At 42.4% G+C, this 13993-nt stretch overlaps 1 protein-coding gene across 16 annotated transcripts in view; it reads right to left on the bottom strand.

Moving 5' to 3' along the window:
• CLASP2 (cytoplasmic linker associated protein 2) overlaps window positions 1-13993 on the bottom strand; it is a 650335-nt gene that overhangs the window by 255123 nt on the left and 381219 nt on the right. For 10 of the 16 annotated variants that reach the window (XM_033930348.1, XM_033930349.1, XM_033930352.1 and 7 more), the window contains 2 exons: window positions 9729-9830; window positions 9571-9597 (listed from right to left, as the gene is read on the bottom strand). In XM_033930348.1, coding sequence (XP_033786239.1) covers window positions 9571-9597; window positions 9729-9830 — 129 coding nt within the window. The remainder of the gene's footprint in view (window positions 1-9570; window positions 9598-9728; window positions 9831-13993) is intronic. The other 6 variants (XM_033930350.1, XM_033930351.1, XM_033930353.1 and 3 more) reach the window with 1 other exon arrangement.

Here is a 13993-nt window from a genome sequence, read left to right as displayed (position 1 = left end):
AAAACAGTGTTCCAGGAAAGGAAAGCAAGAGAGGCAGAACCCAGTGGTTTGAAGGGCTCTTTCATCAATTGATCGAGGACCACATTGAGGTCCCAAGCTAGCGTAGGAGTCAATGGAGGTCTAAGATTGTTGAGACCCCTCAGGAAAAGTGCCATAAGAGGATGCTGCGAGATTGGTTTACTGCTGACCAATGAATGGTATGCAGAAATTGCTGAGAGATGATATCTAACAGAGTTCGTCTTAAGCCCTGTGTCAGACAAATGCAGGATATGTGAAGATATGGTCCAGCGGACACTGGAAGGGTTGCAAACTGTGACCCTGAGCCCATACAGAAAAATGTTTCCATTTTGCTTGATAGGACTTCTGTGTAGCAGGACGCCTTGCTGCTAGGAGAACATTTTTGACTGATTGTGAAAACGGCAGATCAGTTAGGAGTGAGCTCTCAAGTTCCATGCCGTGAGACTCAGACTGCATAGATTAGGATGCAGTAACTGGCCGTTGTGCTGAGACAGAAGGGATAGATGGTTGCCCAAGGGTATCGGGGGCGCATCTAGAAGATCCAGAAGTAATGGAAACTAGATTTGTCTGGGCCATCTGGGTGCAATGAGAATGAGATGTGCTTTGTCTATCAAAACTTTCTGAAACACCCTGGAGATGAGAGGGAATGGTAGAAATGCATAGAGCAAATTGTGGTTCCATGTTGTTGAAAAAACATCCCTTGTTAAGCTTGTGGAGCTGGACGGAGAAGAGAGTGCACTGTACATTGATTCGGGAGGTGAAGAGATCCACCTGAGGAGTTCCCCATTGATGGAAAATGGATGTTAGCACTGCAGGATTGAGGGCCCATTCATGTGGGTCGAGCTTCCTGCTAAGGGAGTCTGCCAAGATATTTTGTTCCCCTGGAATGTAGACTGCACGAAGATCTATACTGAGTGTAAGGGTGCAGGACCAGAGTCGATACACTTCTCTGCACAGTTTGAGGGATCCTGAACCACCCTGTTTGTTTATATAGAACATGGTCACTTGATTGTCGATCTGAATGAGAATGTTCTTGAAGAGCATAAAACACTGCTCTGAGCTCCAGATGATTGATATGAAGGGACTGTTCTGAGGGAGTCCAGAGACCTTGAGTGCAAAGATTGTTGAGGTGTGCCCCCCCAACCCTGATTGGAAGCATCGGTGGTGATGGTTAGAGAAGGTGGTGGGAGTTGGAACGGACATCCTGCCAGAATGAAGGAAGAATAAATCCACCATAGAAGAGAATCCTTGATGTTGGAAGGCAGGGGAATCAGCTGAGACAGTGGGTAAAGACACTGGTTTCAGTGTAGCTTGAGGTGCCACTGCAGAGGACACGTGTGGAGCCTGGCATGCGGCACCAATGAAAGCGAAGCTGCCATATAGCCTAGAAGTCGTAATATCTCTCGAGCTGGCATGCAAGTTGACTGCCTGGCTTGTTGTGCCAAATGTATGATTGCCTGATGTTTTTCCTGAGGCAGATAGGCCCTTGCAGAGTTGATGTCCAAGAGTACTCCTATGAAAGTTAGGCTACGTACTGGAGTGAGTTTGAACTTTTTGAAGTTGATGATATAGCTCAGACTTTGCAAGGTGTTCACAGTGGCCTGAATGGTAAGAAGAAGATGGTCCCTAGAGTGAGCCAGCAACAGCCAATTGTCCAGGTACGGGAACATATGATGCACTGTTCTTAAATGTGCTGCCACCACTGCCAGGCATTTCATGAAAACTCTTGGGGCTGACAAGAGGCTGAATGGTAAGACTTTGTATTGAAAATGGCGATTGAGAAATTTGAATCTGAGGAATTGTCAGTGGGAAGGATGAATGGGAACATGAGTGTAGGCATCCTTGAGATCTAGGGCGGCTAACCAATCTAGTTGATCTAGTATAGGCAGAATCACAGGAAGGGAGAGTATTCTGAACTTTTCCCTTTTCAGGCAGACATTGAGATGTCTGAAGTTGAGAATGCCTCCTCCATCCGCTGGCCAGTCCTCCACATTGGATGCTCCCCGCATGCTGGAGAGCCACCACCTGAGTCTACGCAGCTGAGCGCTGCCCCACCTGCACGCCGCGCACGCCAATGATTGACGCTGTGCGCGTCACATGCAACGCACAGGCGGGACGGCACCTGGCCGCGCAGGCCCAGACAGAGGACCTCCAACCTGCGGAAGGCACCCGACGTGGAAGGCTGGCCGGAAGACGGAAGACGAATCCCCCGAAGCGGCGCTTCCTGGACTGTAAGTGCTCGTTTATCGGGGCAGTGCTAGGTTTGCGAGTCAAAAGTTTGCTGAGTGTTTTGCTCGTCTTGCAAAACACTCGCAAACTGAGATTCCACTGTGTAAATACTTGCGGTTAGTTGAGACAGGCATACTCATTATCTTTTCCCTAAAAATTACTCTGCTACTGGACATTTAGCACAGCTTAGAGGGAACATTGATCCCCCTGTAAGAGCTTTTCAATACAATAGGAAAGAACCCCTTCTATCTATCAGCTGCATCCCCAGTAGCTCTTTTACTGATAGTATTATGCATACTATATACACGCCAGAGAATTAAGTACAAAGAAAAATCAAAATAATGCACACCAAAATAATACAACATATTAAAACAGTGTTCCAGAAATATATGCACGTAATTTAATACTAGGTTCCCAATCAGCCTTAGCTCAGACAAGCACCCTCTGCAGTCTAGGTTCCCAAAAAACCTTAGTTCAGTCCAGCACCCTCCGCAGCCTAAGAAATGCAAATGTAAGTTATCAAAGGGTGACTTGACACCCCAAGAGCTGGAGGCTTTCTCAGAATTTATGAAACATTTATGGAATGAGTTTCAAAGCCAATCCCGCTTCACCTCAAATACGTTTCTCAGTTGCGTTGCTTTTATGAGCATGTCCTCATCTCAGTCAGCCACTGTTCTGGCGCTGCCTGATTCTGATTTGGGAGATCCTTATGATGATAACCTGTTTGCTGACCACCTACTATTTACATGTTGTCACAACCCTAGCCCTAAAGCTCGGCTTGTGCCAGGTAAGGCTTTGGCTAAACCTAGCCCAGCCATTAAAAGAGCTAATCAGTGTGACAGGCTAGAGTCCAGGAATAGGGAAAACTTTGCATTCCCCTTTAAATCCCAGATTACAGATCCCTGGGGAGAAGAGGACTATGAGGGTAACAGCCTGGAACAGCCACTGAATCCTCCTACTCTCTCAGCTAACTCCCAGCTGCAGGAGCTAATTAGAAGTCCTAGGAAAGCTAGGCAGAAGCTGCAGGCTGTCCCTCCCCCTCAGAGAACAGGGCGTGGTCGCCTCAATGCACTAGAGGCTGCTCTGAGGAGGAAGCAGTCAGTCTGCCCTGGGCCAGCCCAGGAAGGAGGCTTACAGGACTGCTCTCCTGAGCCTCACCACTATCAGGACGTTGAGATGGTGGATCCAGCCCCTGACCCTGAAGCCAACCAGCTAGCTGAACCAGAGCCCATGGACTGTATAGAAACTGCCATGAATACAGAAGCTTGCCCCATGGAAGAGAGCTAAGTACCATTGCTGGTTTTTTTTCTTTTTGTATGCTCAAGCCAGCAATCTTTTGGGCTTCTTTCTGGGGAACCTGTTTGCACCTGTGAGAAGTAAGGGAGCAGTGCTGAGCTCCTTGCAAGGTGCCTGGAACTGGAAACCTTTTTCTTAGGTTTAATTGTGCTGGACTGTTTAGTTTATGTTTTGGCTTTTGAAAGCAAGAAAAGCTTCAATTGTGATTGTGTGCCTGGGAGGTAGTTTTGGGGAAGAATCCACATAATATCCTAGGTTGGGATTGTGGGGCCATTTGTGGCATTCTGTTTCTTACAGAGTAAATTTAATGGATTCGGCTACTCCCCTCCCCCACCAACTACTGTTAAGTTGGTTGGGGCCAAGCCAGCTTTAATCTAGGCTTGGACACAACACTGTCTTTATTTATAAAGGAAGTGTGATAGCTTGTTACTGCCTGTTTGCCAAAGGCAGAACGATTAAGACTGCACTCGGCTACTTACCTGTGACACCGGCAAGAAAGGTGTGAGTTGTTTGTTTTTCAACTCAATTTTACTTTTTCCTGTTTTCTTATGTTTATGGAAAAGAATGAACTGAACCCTGTTCAAGATTGATTTCCACAATAAAGTGGGACTTTATTTTCAGTTGAAATTGACTGTTTTGAATCTTTTTGCTTCTTCATTGAACTGTGGGACCAGCAGGACTTCCAGCTTTTCTGGAAGCACGTAGGACGCAGGCTGTTCTGAGCGTTGACCAGAGCCAAGCATATACACGGGCACCGGCAACGCCACAATGTCCAGCACTTCCCTGGTTGGGGATCCAGGGACTGTGTGCTGGATCTTCACATCCCTCTGGGATTTTAGAACCTGGGAACGATACCATGGTTCTGCATTTAAGTATGCAGCTTTACTGGATCTTATTTCAGAGTTTCTGCAGGAGTTGAATTTAGACACTCAACCGGCTCCATTCACTTCTTCCTCCTGGCTTTGTGGTATGTACTTGCAGCCTGCTACCTTCCCTTGGCACCCTGATATGAGCGTTTTAATTTCAGAGCAGTATGACTACTACAGTAAAACCTTGGTTTGCGAGCATAATTTGTAATCCAAAGCACTCGTATATCAAAGCAAATTTCCCCATAGGAAATAATGGAAACTCAGACGATATGTTTCATAAACCAAAAACTTTAATACAAAATACAGTACTGTACGCATTTGTATTGCAAGACCTCGCTCGTTTCGAACAGTCACTGCACTGCAGGTGAATTGGGCGTGATGCTTTTATTACGTTCAGCCGCGCTCAGTGTGAGATGTGCGTATGTTGTGTGCGCTTGAACTGCAGGTGCTTCTATTATGTTCAGCTGCAATCAGCGATGTGACGCACGTATATAGTGCGTACTTAATGTGATGTGCGTATACGTACTCATACTGCAAGACAACGCTCGTTCATCGAGTTAAAATTTAATAAAATATATATTTTTTAAGTTCAACAAATTTTATTATATAATACTTATAGATACAACCAAGTCAAAACAGATTTATATTATACATAGAAACCAACAATCGTCCTATACAATAATAGTTATATAATACATCAGAAAAAAGTATTAATTAACCCAATTAAAACAAATAAAGGTAGATCACTAGCAACTACCAATAGATAATAACAATAATCAACATATAATTAACAGCATGGATGTGCATTAATAAATTCCAACAAAATAAATCTGCTACATCACTATATTTTATGAGAGGTTTCCATATCTTACGATGTGTGTGCAAACTACCTCTTTTATGGTTAGTTGTTCTTGAATGTTAACAAAGAAACAAATGGACTCCCAAACTTATTTCCAAAAGTACTGTAAATGTTCATATTGGAAAAGTTAGTGAACTAAAATACAGAGTCCATATGGCTTGATGTGCAACAAAGTATATAGATTGGGTCATAGCTGTAGACTTTAAAGCTTTATGTATCGAAAGCCATACTTGTTCCCAATGTTTAACAGACAATTCTATTTTTAGCTCATGTGACCATGTGGATTCAGTTCCGACCGGTCTAGTAAATTTATTATCTTGCAAAATTTTATATCAAGCAGATGCTGCACCTTTCTTGGAAGATATTATGTTAATAAAGACTAATTGACTTGGAGTTACATTAGTGGGCTGCGAAACTTTAGTATAGGCCTGTATACAGTGTTGTAACTGAATCCATTTAAATAACTGATTATTTGGCAAACTATAACTTTCTTGAATTTATGAGAAAGATAACCAGCCACCATCAGACCTTGCAAAACACTTGGATACCACATTACTCGCTATTCAAAGTTTGACTGTATTTGGGTTTCTGCCAGGTACTTGTGACCTGGATTGACCACTGTGGAAAACAGGATACTGAGCTAGATAGACCATTGGTCTCACCCAGTTTGGCTATTCCTTATGTTCTTATGTACTTGAATTTAACTTACCTTGAGCTACTAGTGAAACAGCATGAGCTAAGACCAAATTTTTTTTGTGACTTTCCTCAGGAAATGCCTAATTCTGCTTGCCACATATTGTTGGGTAGGGTTTCTAAGGATGCAAAATCTATGATTACACTATTCCATGACAGTCACGTGTGCAGTGTGTCACATATGTGAGCATTATTTATTGGGGTGTCCCAATGGAGAAAAGCTTGCGAACCACTGCAAAAAAAATATCTACTCATACTTTTTTTATTGTAATACACAAATCCTACCCCTTCAATAAAAGGATTTTATTTGTTAGTCTAGCATTTTATTTTAAAAATTTATAACCTGCATCATCCAACAATTATTCACTCCCTCTCCAGATCCCCCTATATCAGTAGACCTCCCCAAACCTGTAGACCCCCTGGCACTCCTAAGCCCCCAAAGAGAGTCCAGCAGGAGGGATGCATCTGGGAAGAGGTCTGCCGGTAGCAGTAGCGATCCACTCCTGCCACCACTCCTTGCATCTTCTCTCCACTGGCCTGCCCTCAGTGAAAACTTCCTGTTTCCGCTTGCGCGGCCGAATGGAGAGAAGATGCCTGGAGTGTAACATGATCAAATTTTGAATGACGGTAGAGCAGTCTAATAGTGTTTTGAACTAATTGTAACCGATGTAACTGGTATTTCGGAAGACCAACTAAAATAGAGTTGCAATAATCAAGTTTAGATAATGTCTTCCGAAATACCAGTTACATCGGTTACAATTAGTTCAAAACACAATTAGACTGCTCTATCGTCATTCAAAATTTGATCACGTTACACCCCTTTTAAAAGCTGAGCATATTCTTCCTGTCTCTTACCAAATTCCTTTTAAGTATAACATTCTTTCATACCAGATTTTATCTAATGCTAATTTATTTAGTTTTTTGGTTCCGTATTCTTCACAGAGAACTCTTCGATCATCTCATCAACAGTTGACGACAGTTCCTTCATAGAAATTCCTCTTTTTCAGTTATGGCTCCTACCCTTTGGAATTCTTTGCTTTTTACCTTCGTACAAAAAGTTCATTTCAGACATTTAGGCCCCGATTCTATAAAGGGTGCCTAAATCATGCCTAAAGTTAAGCGTGCTTTAGTTGTCCAATCTAAGTAGTTGATGAGCCAATTAAGGGTCTTAACAAGCGATAATTGGTACTTAGGCGTCCAAAGGACATAGACGCCACTTTATAGAAGCAGCCAGAATTTCATGGACGTCCATATTTAAAACTCACAACTAATTCAATAAGTGTGGGCGTGGGATGGCCGTGCTATCCTTTGATTCATTTACATGACACTAAGGTGCCCATATGATGTCTATATTGTAGGCGAATGAAAACCAGGTCTACTTTTGAGCTTAGTTTGGGCTTCAAATAGATCTGAGTTCTACGGATGGAACTTAGGCACTCTTTGGACGCTCTTAATGCGATCTGCTAAATAACTCTCTGGGATTTATTTTTGCTTTATTAAGCTCAAAATACATTTAATAAGACACCACATAAACGGGGCATATCAAAACATATATTGCATGCAAAACCTTCTATTTTTGTGGACAAACAGCAATGCTATTTGCTAATTAGATGAAAAGATCCATTAACTGAAGCACAGCACATGAAAAACATAGCTTTAGTTTTCTTGCTAAAAAGCTACCCTTTTTTTCTGACTAAACAGTGCTCCAATCAGCTCAATCTTGAAAGCAAAGAAAGCACATGACAAAAATATATAGATTACATACATAACTTCACTTGCAAAAGCTGAAAACCAGAAAAAACACAGATACAGATCTTAGCATGGCTTCTACTTCATTGCAAATGGAGGTTTTCAGCTGCACAATGGTGACCTCATTGTGAGATCATCAAGGTGCACTGCAAGGTAGAATGCTACAATTAAAATATGTGCTGGGGGAGCTAGTTGGGATTTGAACTTATGACCTCTGGAAGAGGAGCATAGGGCTTTTACTTATTGAGCTATAGAAGGTTCCAGGCAGGTGTTTCTGACTGCCCTGTGATATGAACTACTTAGATTTTAACTTTGGGTTTATATCTGCAGTATATCAAATAAATTGAACTTGAACCTGACCTAGGAATCAAAACTATTAAGAAGGGAAGGGTGAGAGAGAGAAAGAGAAGGAAAATATTGTGTCACCTTCTCCCAACCCATATTGAGGTAAATATGGGCATACAAACAAAGCTCTATTACAGTACTTCTCAACCCTCTCCTGGATGCACCCTCATCAATCAGATTTTTATGATTGCCACAATGAATATGTATGAAATAGGTTTGCATGCAACAGGTATCCAACAGATGCACATTTATTCAAACAAACTACTATTAGACAAAACAATTCCAAGTATTTTGTTAAATTAAAACAAATTAAAGGCAATCTAAGAGGAGGAGGAAAAAACCCCCTCAGAACTTCAATGGCTCTATTCAACAGTTTAAACTAATAGTATCACAGCTGCAAGTTACAAACATTAATCAGATTAAGAGAAGTTCTTATGACTGATGATTAAAATAACACCATCACAGTCACGGATTACAATCTGTTCTGAGGACTTTTTTCCCTTGAATTTATATTGATTTAACAATTATTACATTGAACTGACACTATGTGGATTTATCTCATGCATATGTATTGTGGTAATCATGAAAACTTGACTGCCTAGAAAGTTGGGAAGTGCTGCTCTATTAGATCAGGAAGAAATATAAAAATTTAGAAATGTAATGCTGGTATAATATTTGCACTGATATTAATTACAATATGAGTCAATGTAGGTATCAAAGTATACTAGCATTTTAAATATAAAGTGGAAAATACAACTTTATATAATTCATCACCACCACCATCACCACCTCACAAACCTAAATAAAGTCCAAGCAGGGGGCCACTCGGTGAAAAAAACAACAAAAGAAAATATTTAGTGATGACTTCTTTCAAGAAGACCACCAGAAGATGAAGAGTGCTATATTGTAAATGGATAGTGGCATTTTACCACACTGGCTGGAATAGAGATGGATCATTTTTACTGAAGTTTCACAACTGGAAACCATAATATGATGAGCTGAATGAGCATGAAGCACAAGGAAACCAAGCTGAGCAGAAACTACAGAAGAGGTTACTAGAAGTTGGATATGATACTACAGAACTCAGGAGCTCATCTTTTATATTTCTTTCAGACTATGAGCAGATGCAGGAAAAAGGATGGGGGCATAGAGTGCAGCTGCATTTCTTTCTGAAAGTGTTTTGCATATCTTGATTCAGAAGATGAACCCGCATCTCTGCTTATAATAGATACGTTTTTCAGCCCATATACAACCCCTTCTCCACATGTAACCAAAGATGGCAGGTGATGGTTAAAAAGGGGAGCTACTGATCTGCAACTCTTTAGTTTTAAGAAATTACGTATATATACTGACATCTGCTATATTCCTTTCATTCTGTGCTCAGCAAAAGCAAATGGGAAAGGTATGAATGATCCAGCCCTAATATATTGCCCAAAAGTAAGACAACACCCACTCAAAAGGATGTTTAAAAAACATGCAAAGACTGGTGACCATAAAGTAAGTCAAAAATACCTTCAGTTCTGTCTGGTGATGTCGAACCTAAGATACAGAACAGCAACTCATTATGAAACCTCTGTTTTGTAATTACCCTTGACTGTAATTATTGATCAGTTCTTTACATGTCAAGTAATTTAATTAGAAAACGTTCTTAGGAAGTATAAATAACATACGCTGAGACTGAGACACCACTTTTGTTCGACTGCGTCCTCTGGAATCAGTCTTGGCAGTTGTGATGCCTGTAGAAACTGTGGAAAGTTTGGTTCTTACTCGACCTGAAAGATACAAAGTTTCAGTAATTAAAGGGAAATTCATCTGTGAACAACATCTAAGCAAGCTTTTATCGCTAGCTAGATTTTCTATGAAAGATTCTTAGTGGGTTTATTTAAATATACTGCCACCCATCTTGGAATAGGTTTTGTAAAAGCAGGATACTAAGATCCAAGCAAATAATCAAATAACAAATAGAAGATTATAAACTGGATTTTGAGAGACAGCACTACCATATCATACAATAGTTTATTTTAGCTTGCTATGGAACTCTGTCTAAGCTGTAACAAGAAAGTCACATTAGACAATTTTTTTAAGTACCTCACCTTCAATGATTTTGAGACACATCTAATTACAGATGTAAATTAGTTAGCAAATTTATCTTTTCTTTCTCATCAATTGCTTAGAAATCTTGAACATAGTAGGCATGGATTTTATTTATACTTGTTTGCAAAGATACAAAACGTAAGACTTTAGGAAGGGCAAACTACCCTGCAATGCTCTCATAAAACATTATATAACTCCACCACAATTTGGGTTTAGCAGCCTACACAGCTTTGAAAATGTGCTCTTACCTCTAGTTTCTCAAGTCAAGATGATACTTAGTAATGGTGGTCAAGCAATACTACTATATTTGATAACTCTGCTGCTTTGATACAGTCAACCACACATTATTGATTGATAAAACTAAGTGAGTTAGGTAGTAGAGAATGACACGGGGAGCGATCCCCGCAGCGAACCGCTGCGTGGCTGCGGTTTGGCTGCGGGTTATGGTGACCTCATTAGCAAATCGCCGCAGACGCGGGGACAAATCCTTTCACCGACCGCAAAAACGGTGAATAGATTTGTCCCCGCAGGCCAATGTCCCCCCTTCTAGGAACCGCTATTTACCTGTGTTTTCACCGTGCTCCTCATTTGTCAGATCAACCCTTCCTGCCAATAGAACCGGCCCCCCCCCCCCCGACGATCGCCCTCACTGGTAGGAAGGTGCCCAACGCCTCCTGCCGGCACCCCCAACGGCCCCCTATATCGCCAATAGGAGGGTGCCCAACCCCTCCTGCCGGTCCCTTCCCCAACAAACCCCGCCATCCCGAAACACCACCCTTAGTCTTACTTTCCAAGTTGGACCGGACAGCTCCTCGCTCGTCTGGCCAGCAGGCCTGCCTCCGTCCAAATGAGGCGGGCCCGCCCCTCCCCTCCCCTGCCTAACCCACAGGATCCTAGGGCCTGATTGGCCCAAGCACCTAAGGCCCCTCCTATAGCGGGAGTGGCTTTAGGTGCCTAGACCAATCAGGCCCTAGGATCCTGTGGGTTGGGCAGGGTAGGGGCGGGCCCGCCTCATTTGGACGGAGGCAAGCCTGCTGGCCATACGTGTGAGGAGCCGTCCGGTCCAACTTGTAAAGTAAGACTAAGGGGGTTCCGGGGTGGGAGGGTTCGTTGGGGGTTGGGTACCCTCCTGCCGGCGATCTTAGGGGAGGCCATTGGGAGGACCGGCAGGAGGGGCTGGGTACCCTTCTGCTGCGATTGTCGGGAGGGCCGTTGGGGGGGTCTACAGGAGGGGTTGGGTGCCCTCCTGCCGTGATCGCTGGGGGGAGGGGAGACTTGCAGCCGTAGCCGCGGTCACTATGCTAATCACGGCAGGGAGATCTTTGCCGCGATTAGGTACAGCGGCCGCGTCTACTTACCATATAGGCTAACATTGTAAGCATTTAAAGTACATGTCGTGTTTGTTTTTGCATTGCTAGCCCCAGGGGTGGTGGAAGATTAGTGATTGAAAAACTGTATGAAAAATAACTATTTTAAATTTAGTGATCAAAATGTGTCAGTTTTGAGAATTTATATTAATTAATTTTTTCTCTGCGTGTTTTGTTTTTGTATAGTTATTAACTAATATTTAACTAAGTTTTAAAGTTTTAAAGAATGTTTCCTTTATACGTAAATAAAGAAAAGTGAATGGGATTGCAGTGGCGGTGACGGGGCGGTGAATGGGGTGGCAGTGGCGGTGACGGGGCGGTGAAGAGGATGGTGAGACGGGGACGGGGCGGTGACGGGGATGGTGAGACGGGGACGGGGCGGTGACGGGGATGGTGAGACGGGGACGGGGCGGTGACGGGGACCAATTTTTTCACCGTGTCATTCTCTATTAGGTAGTTCAGGTGTAGTACTTAGCTGGTTCCAGAAATTCTTACCTAATAGGAAATATGTGGTTAAAATGAAGGGTGCGCTATCTCTTTCCTCCTAGGCAATCTCCCTGTGGTGTACCACAGGGCTCTCCTTCCGCACCTATTTTTTAAATGTTTTTATGAGTTCTCTTGGTTCAATTTACTAAGATAAAAGACAACTTCTACCTTTCTTATGTGGATGACATTTATTTTATTTCCTATCACTAAGAATTTGAATCAAGCATTTCTGACAATAATTAATTCTACTAAAAGGATTACAGATTTGGTGTCACAACAATTGCTAAAATTGACTACTCCTAAAACAAAAAAATACGTTGGTTAGGTAACCAGATTCATTACCAGCTGCAGTGCCATTAAATTCAAATGATCAACTGCCAACTGTTCACATTACAAAGATCTTAGAAGTAATTCTAGATTCTTCTTTATCACTGGAAGATCGGGTAAATTGTCTCACCAAGGTGGTCTTCCTTGGACTGAAAACTTAGAACTGTTCAATCTTATTTCTCAGAAAAACACTTTATTTTATTAGTGCAGGGATTAAAATTGTCTTAGATTACTGCAATGGATTATATATTTTGGTATTTCTATCAGATTGCAAAGAAGAAATTCACTTACTACAAAATATCACCTAAAAATTAGATGAGCAACTGTATAAGTTTGATCAGTCAACACCTTTTATTAGAAAACTTCATTGGTTTCCAGTTCATGCTAGGTTAATGTTTAAGTCTTCTTATCATTTTTAAAAGATTACATAGTACAATTGCAGACTACTTGATTCAGTTTAACTTTGTTCCTGTGAATATTTGAAGTAATCATATACTTCATTATCAATGCATATTCATTGGGGAAATCCTGAAAACCCGACTGGAATACGGTTCTCAAGGACCGGAGTTCCCTACCCCTGATCTAAGGCATCAAAAAGCTCTGCTCTGAGTTCAGACTCTGATTCCAATTTGATGGGCAATGCTTGTCCCATTTGTCTTATAAACTTGATGAAGGAGAGGCTCTCTGGCGGTGTTCTCCTTTGAGGTGGTGGAAGGGATGGATCTGAAGACATGCCATATGACTCAGTGGCAGAGAGATCTGGACATCCTGAGGAAGAGTGGATAGACAAGTTAGAGTCATACTCTTCCAAGTATCGACGTGGTGAGGGAGAAAGTCGAGTAGTATATCGAGATTGACTTCAACATTGAGAGATGTTTTGGGATCTTCAAAATCTGGTTGAAGAACGTGCAGATGAATTTCAACGCCTCGATGCTGTTGTTCTCTTGGGCTTCAAGTGTCTTTTATGAGGAGTCCGAGATCTGGTTCTGGATTTTCTCTTGGAACTCTGCTCAGACTGGGCTGCTACCGGCTGCATCATGTCATGGTAGGGGCTTGAATTGTCTGAGCCTGAATCATGGCAGCCAACTCCCTCTACTAGGTCTCCAATTTGATACTGTAAGGATGGCACCAGTAGAGTAGAAATTGGTATAGATGGTGCAGGAGGCGCTTGGTTTTGGAGGCGTTGATGATGAGGCACGCCTCTGAGGGGACACCAGCTGTAAAGATGGAGACCTCAATTCTATATATCGATGCTTGGAATGCGCCATAGACACTCTTGAGAATGCTGATGCATGCTGGCTGCTGTCAGATACCTATACCCACTATAATCTCCCCAACCCTGAAATGTCCTGTCTAAATTAGATTGTAAGCTCTTCTGAGCAGGGGCTGTCTATTGTATGTTAAAATGTACAGCACTGCGTACACCTTTCAGCACTACAGAAGTAATAAATAGTAGTAGTAGTAGGATGCATGCTTAGACGGGGAAGAATGCTTGTGCTTCTTAGCTCTCTTGTCTGATCCCGATGGCGGTACCAGCAGAAATGTCAACGTCGACCGAGGTGTCAACGTTAATGCTGGCTTCAGTGCCAAAGATAGTCTAACTTCAGTGTCTCATGTGGCGGACATCCTCGATGCTCCTGATGTTGAGTCACCTAGCCTTC

Source organism: Geotrypetes seraphini, chromosome 2 (genome assembly GCF_902459505.1).
Source record: "Geotrypetes seraphini chromosome 2, aGeoSer1.1, whole genome shotgun sequence".
Taxonomy (NCBI): Eukaryota; Metazoa; Chordata; class Amphibia; order Gymnophiona; family Dermophiidae; genus Geotrypetes; species Geotrypetes seraphini.
This window is presented reverse-complemented; position numbering and strand designations above follow the sequence as displayed.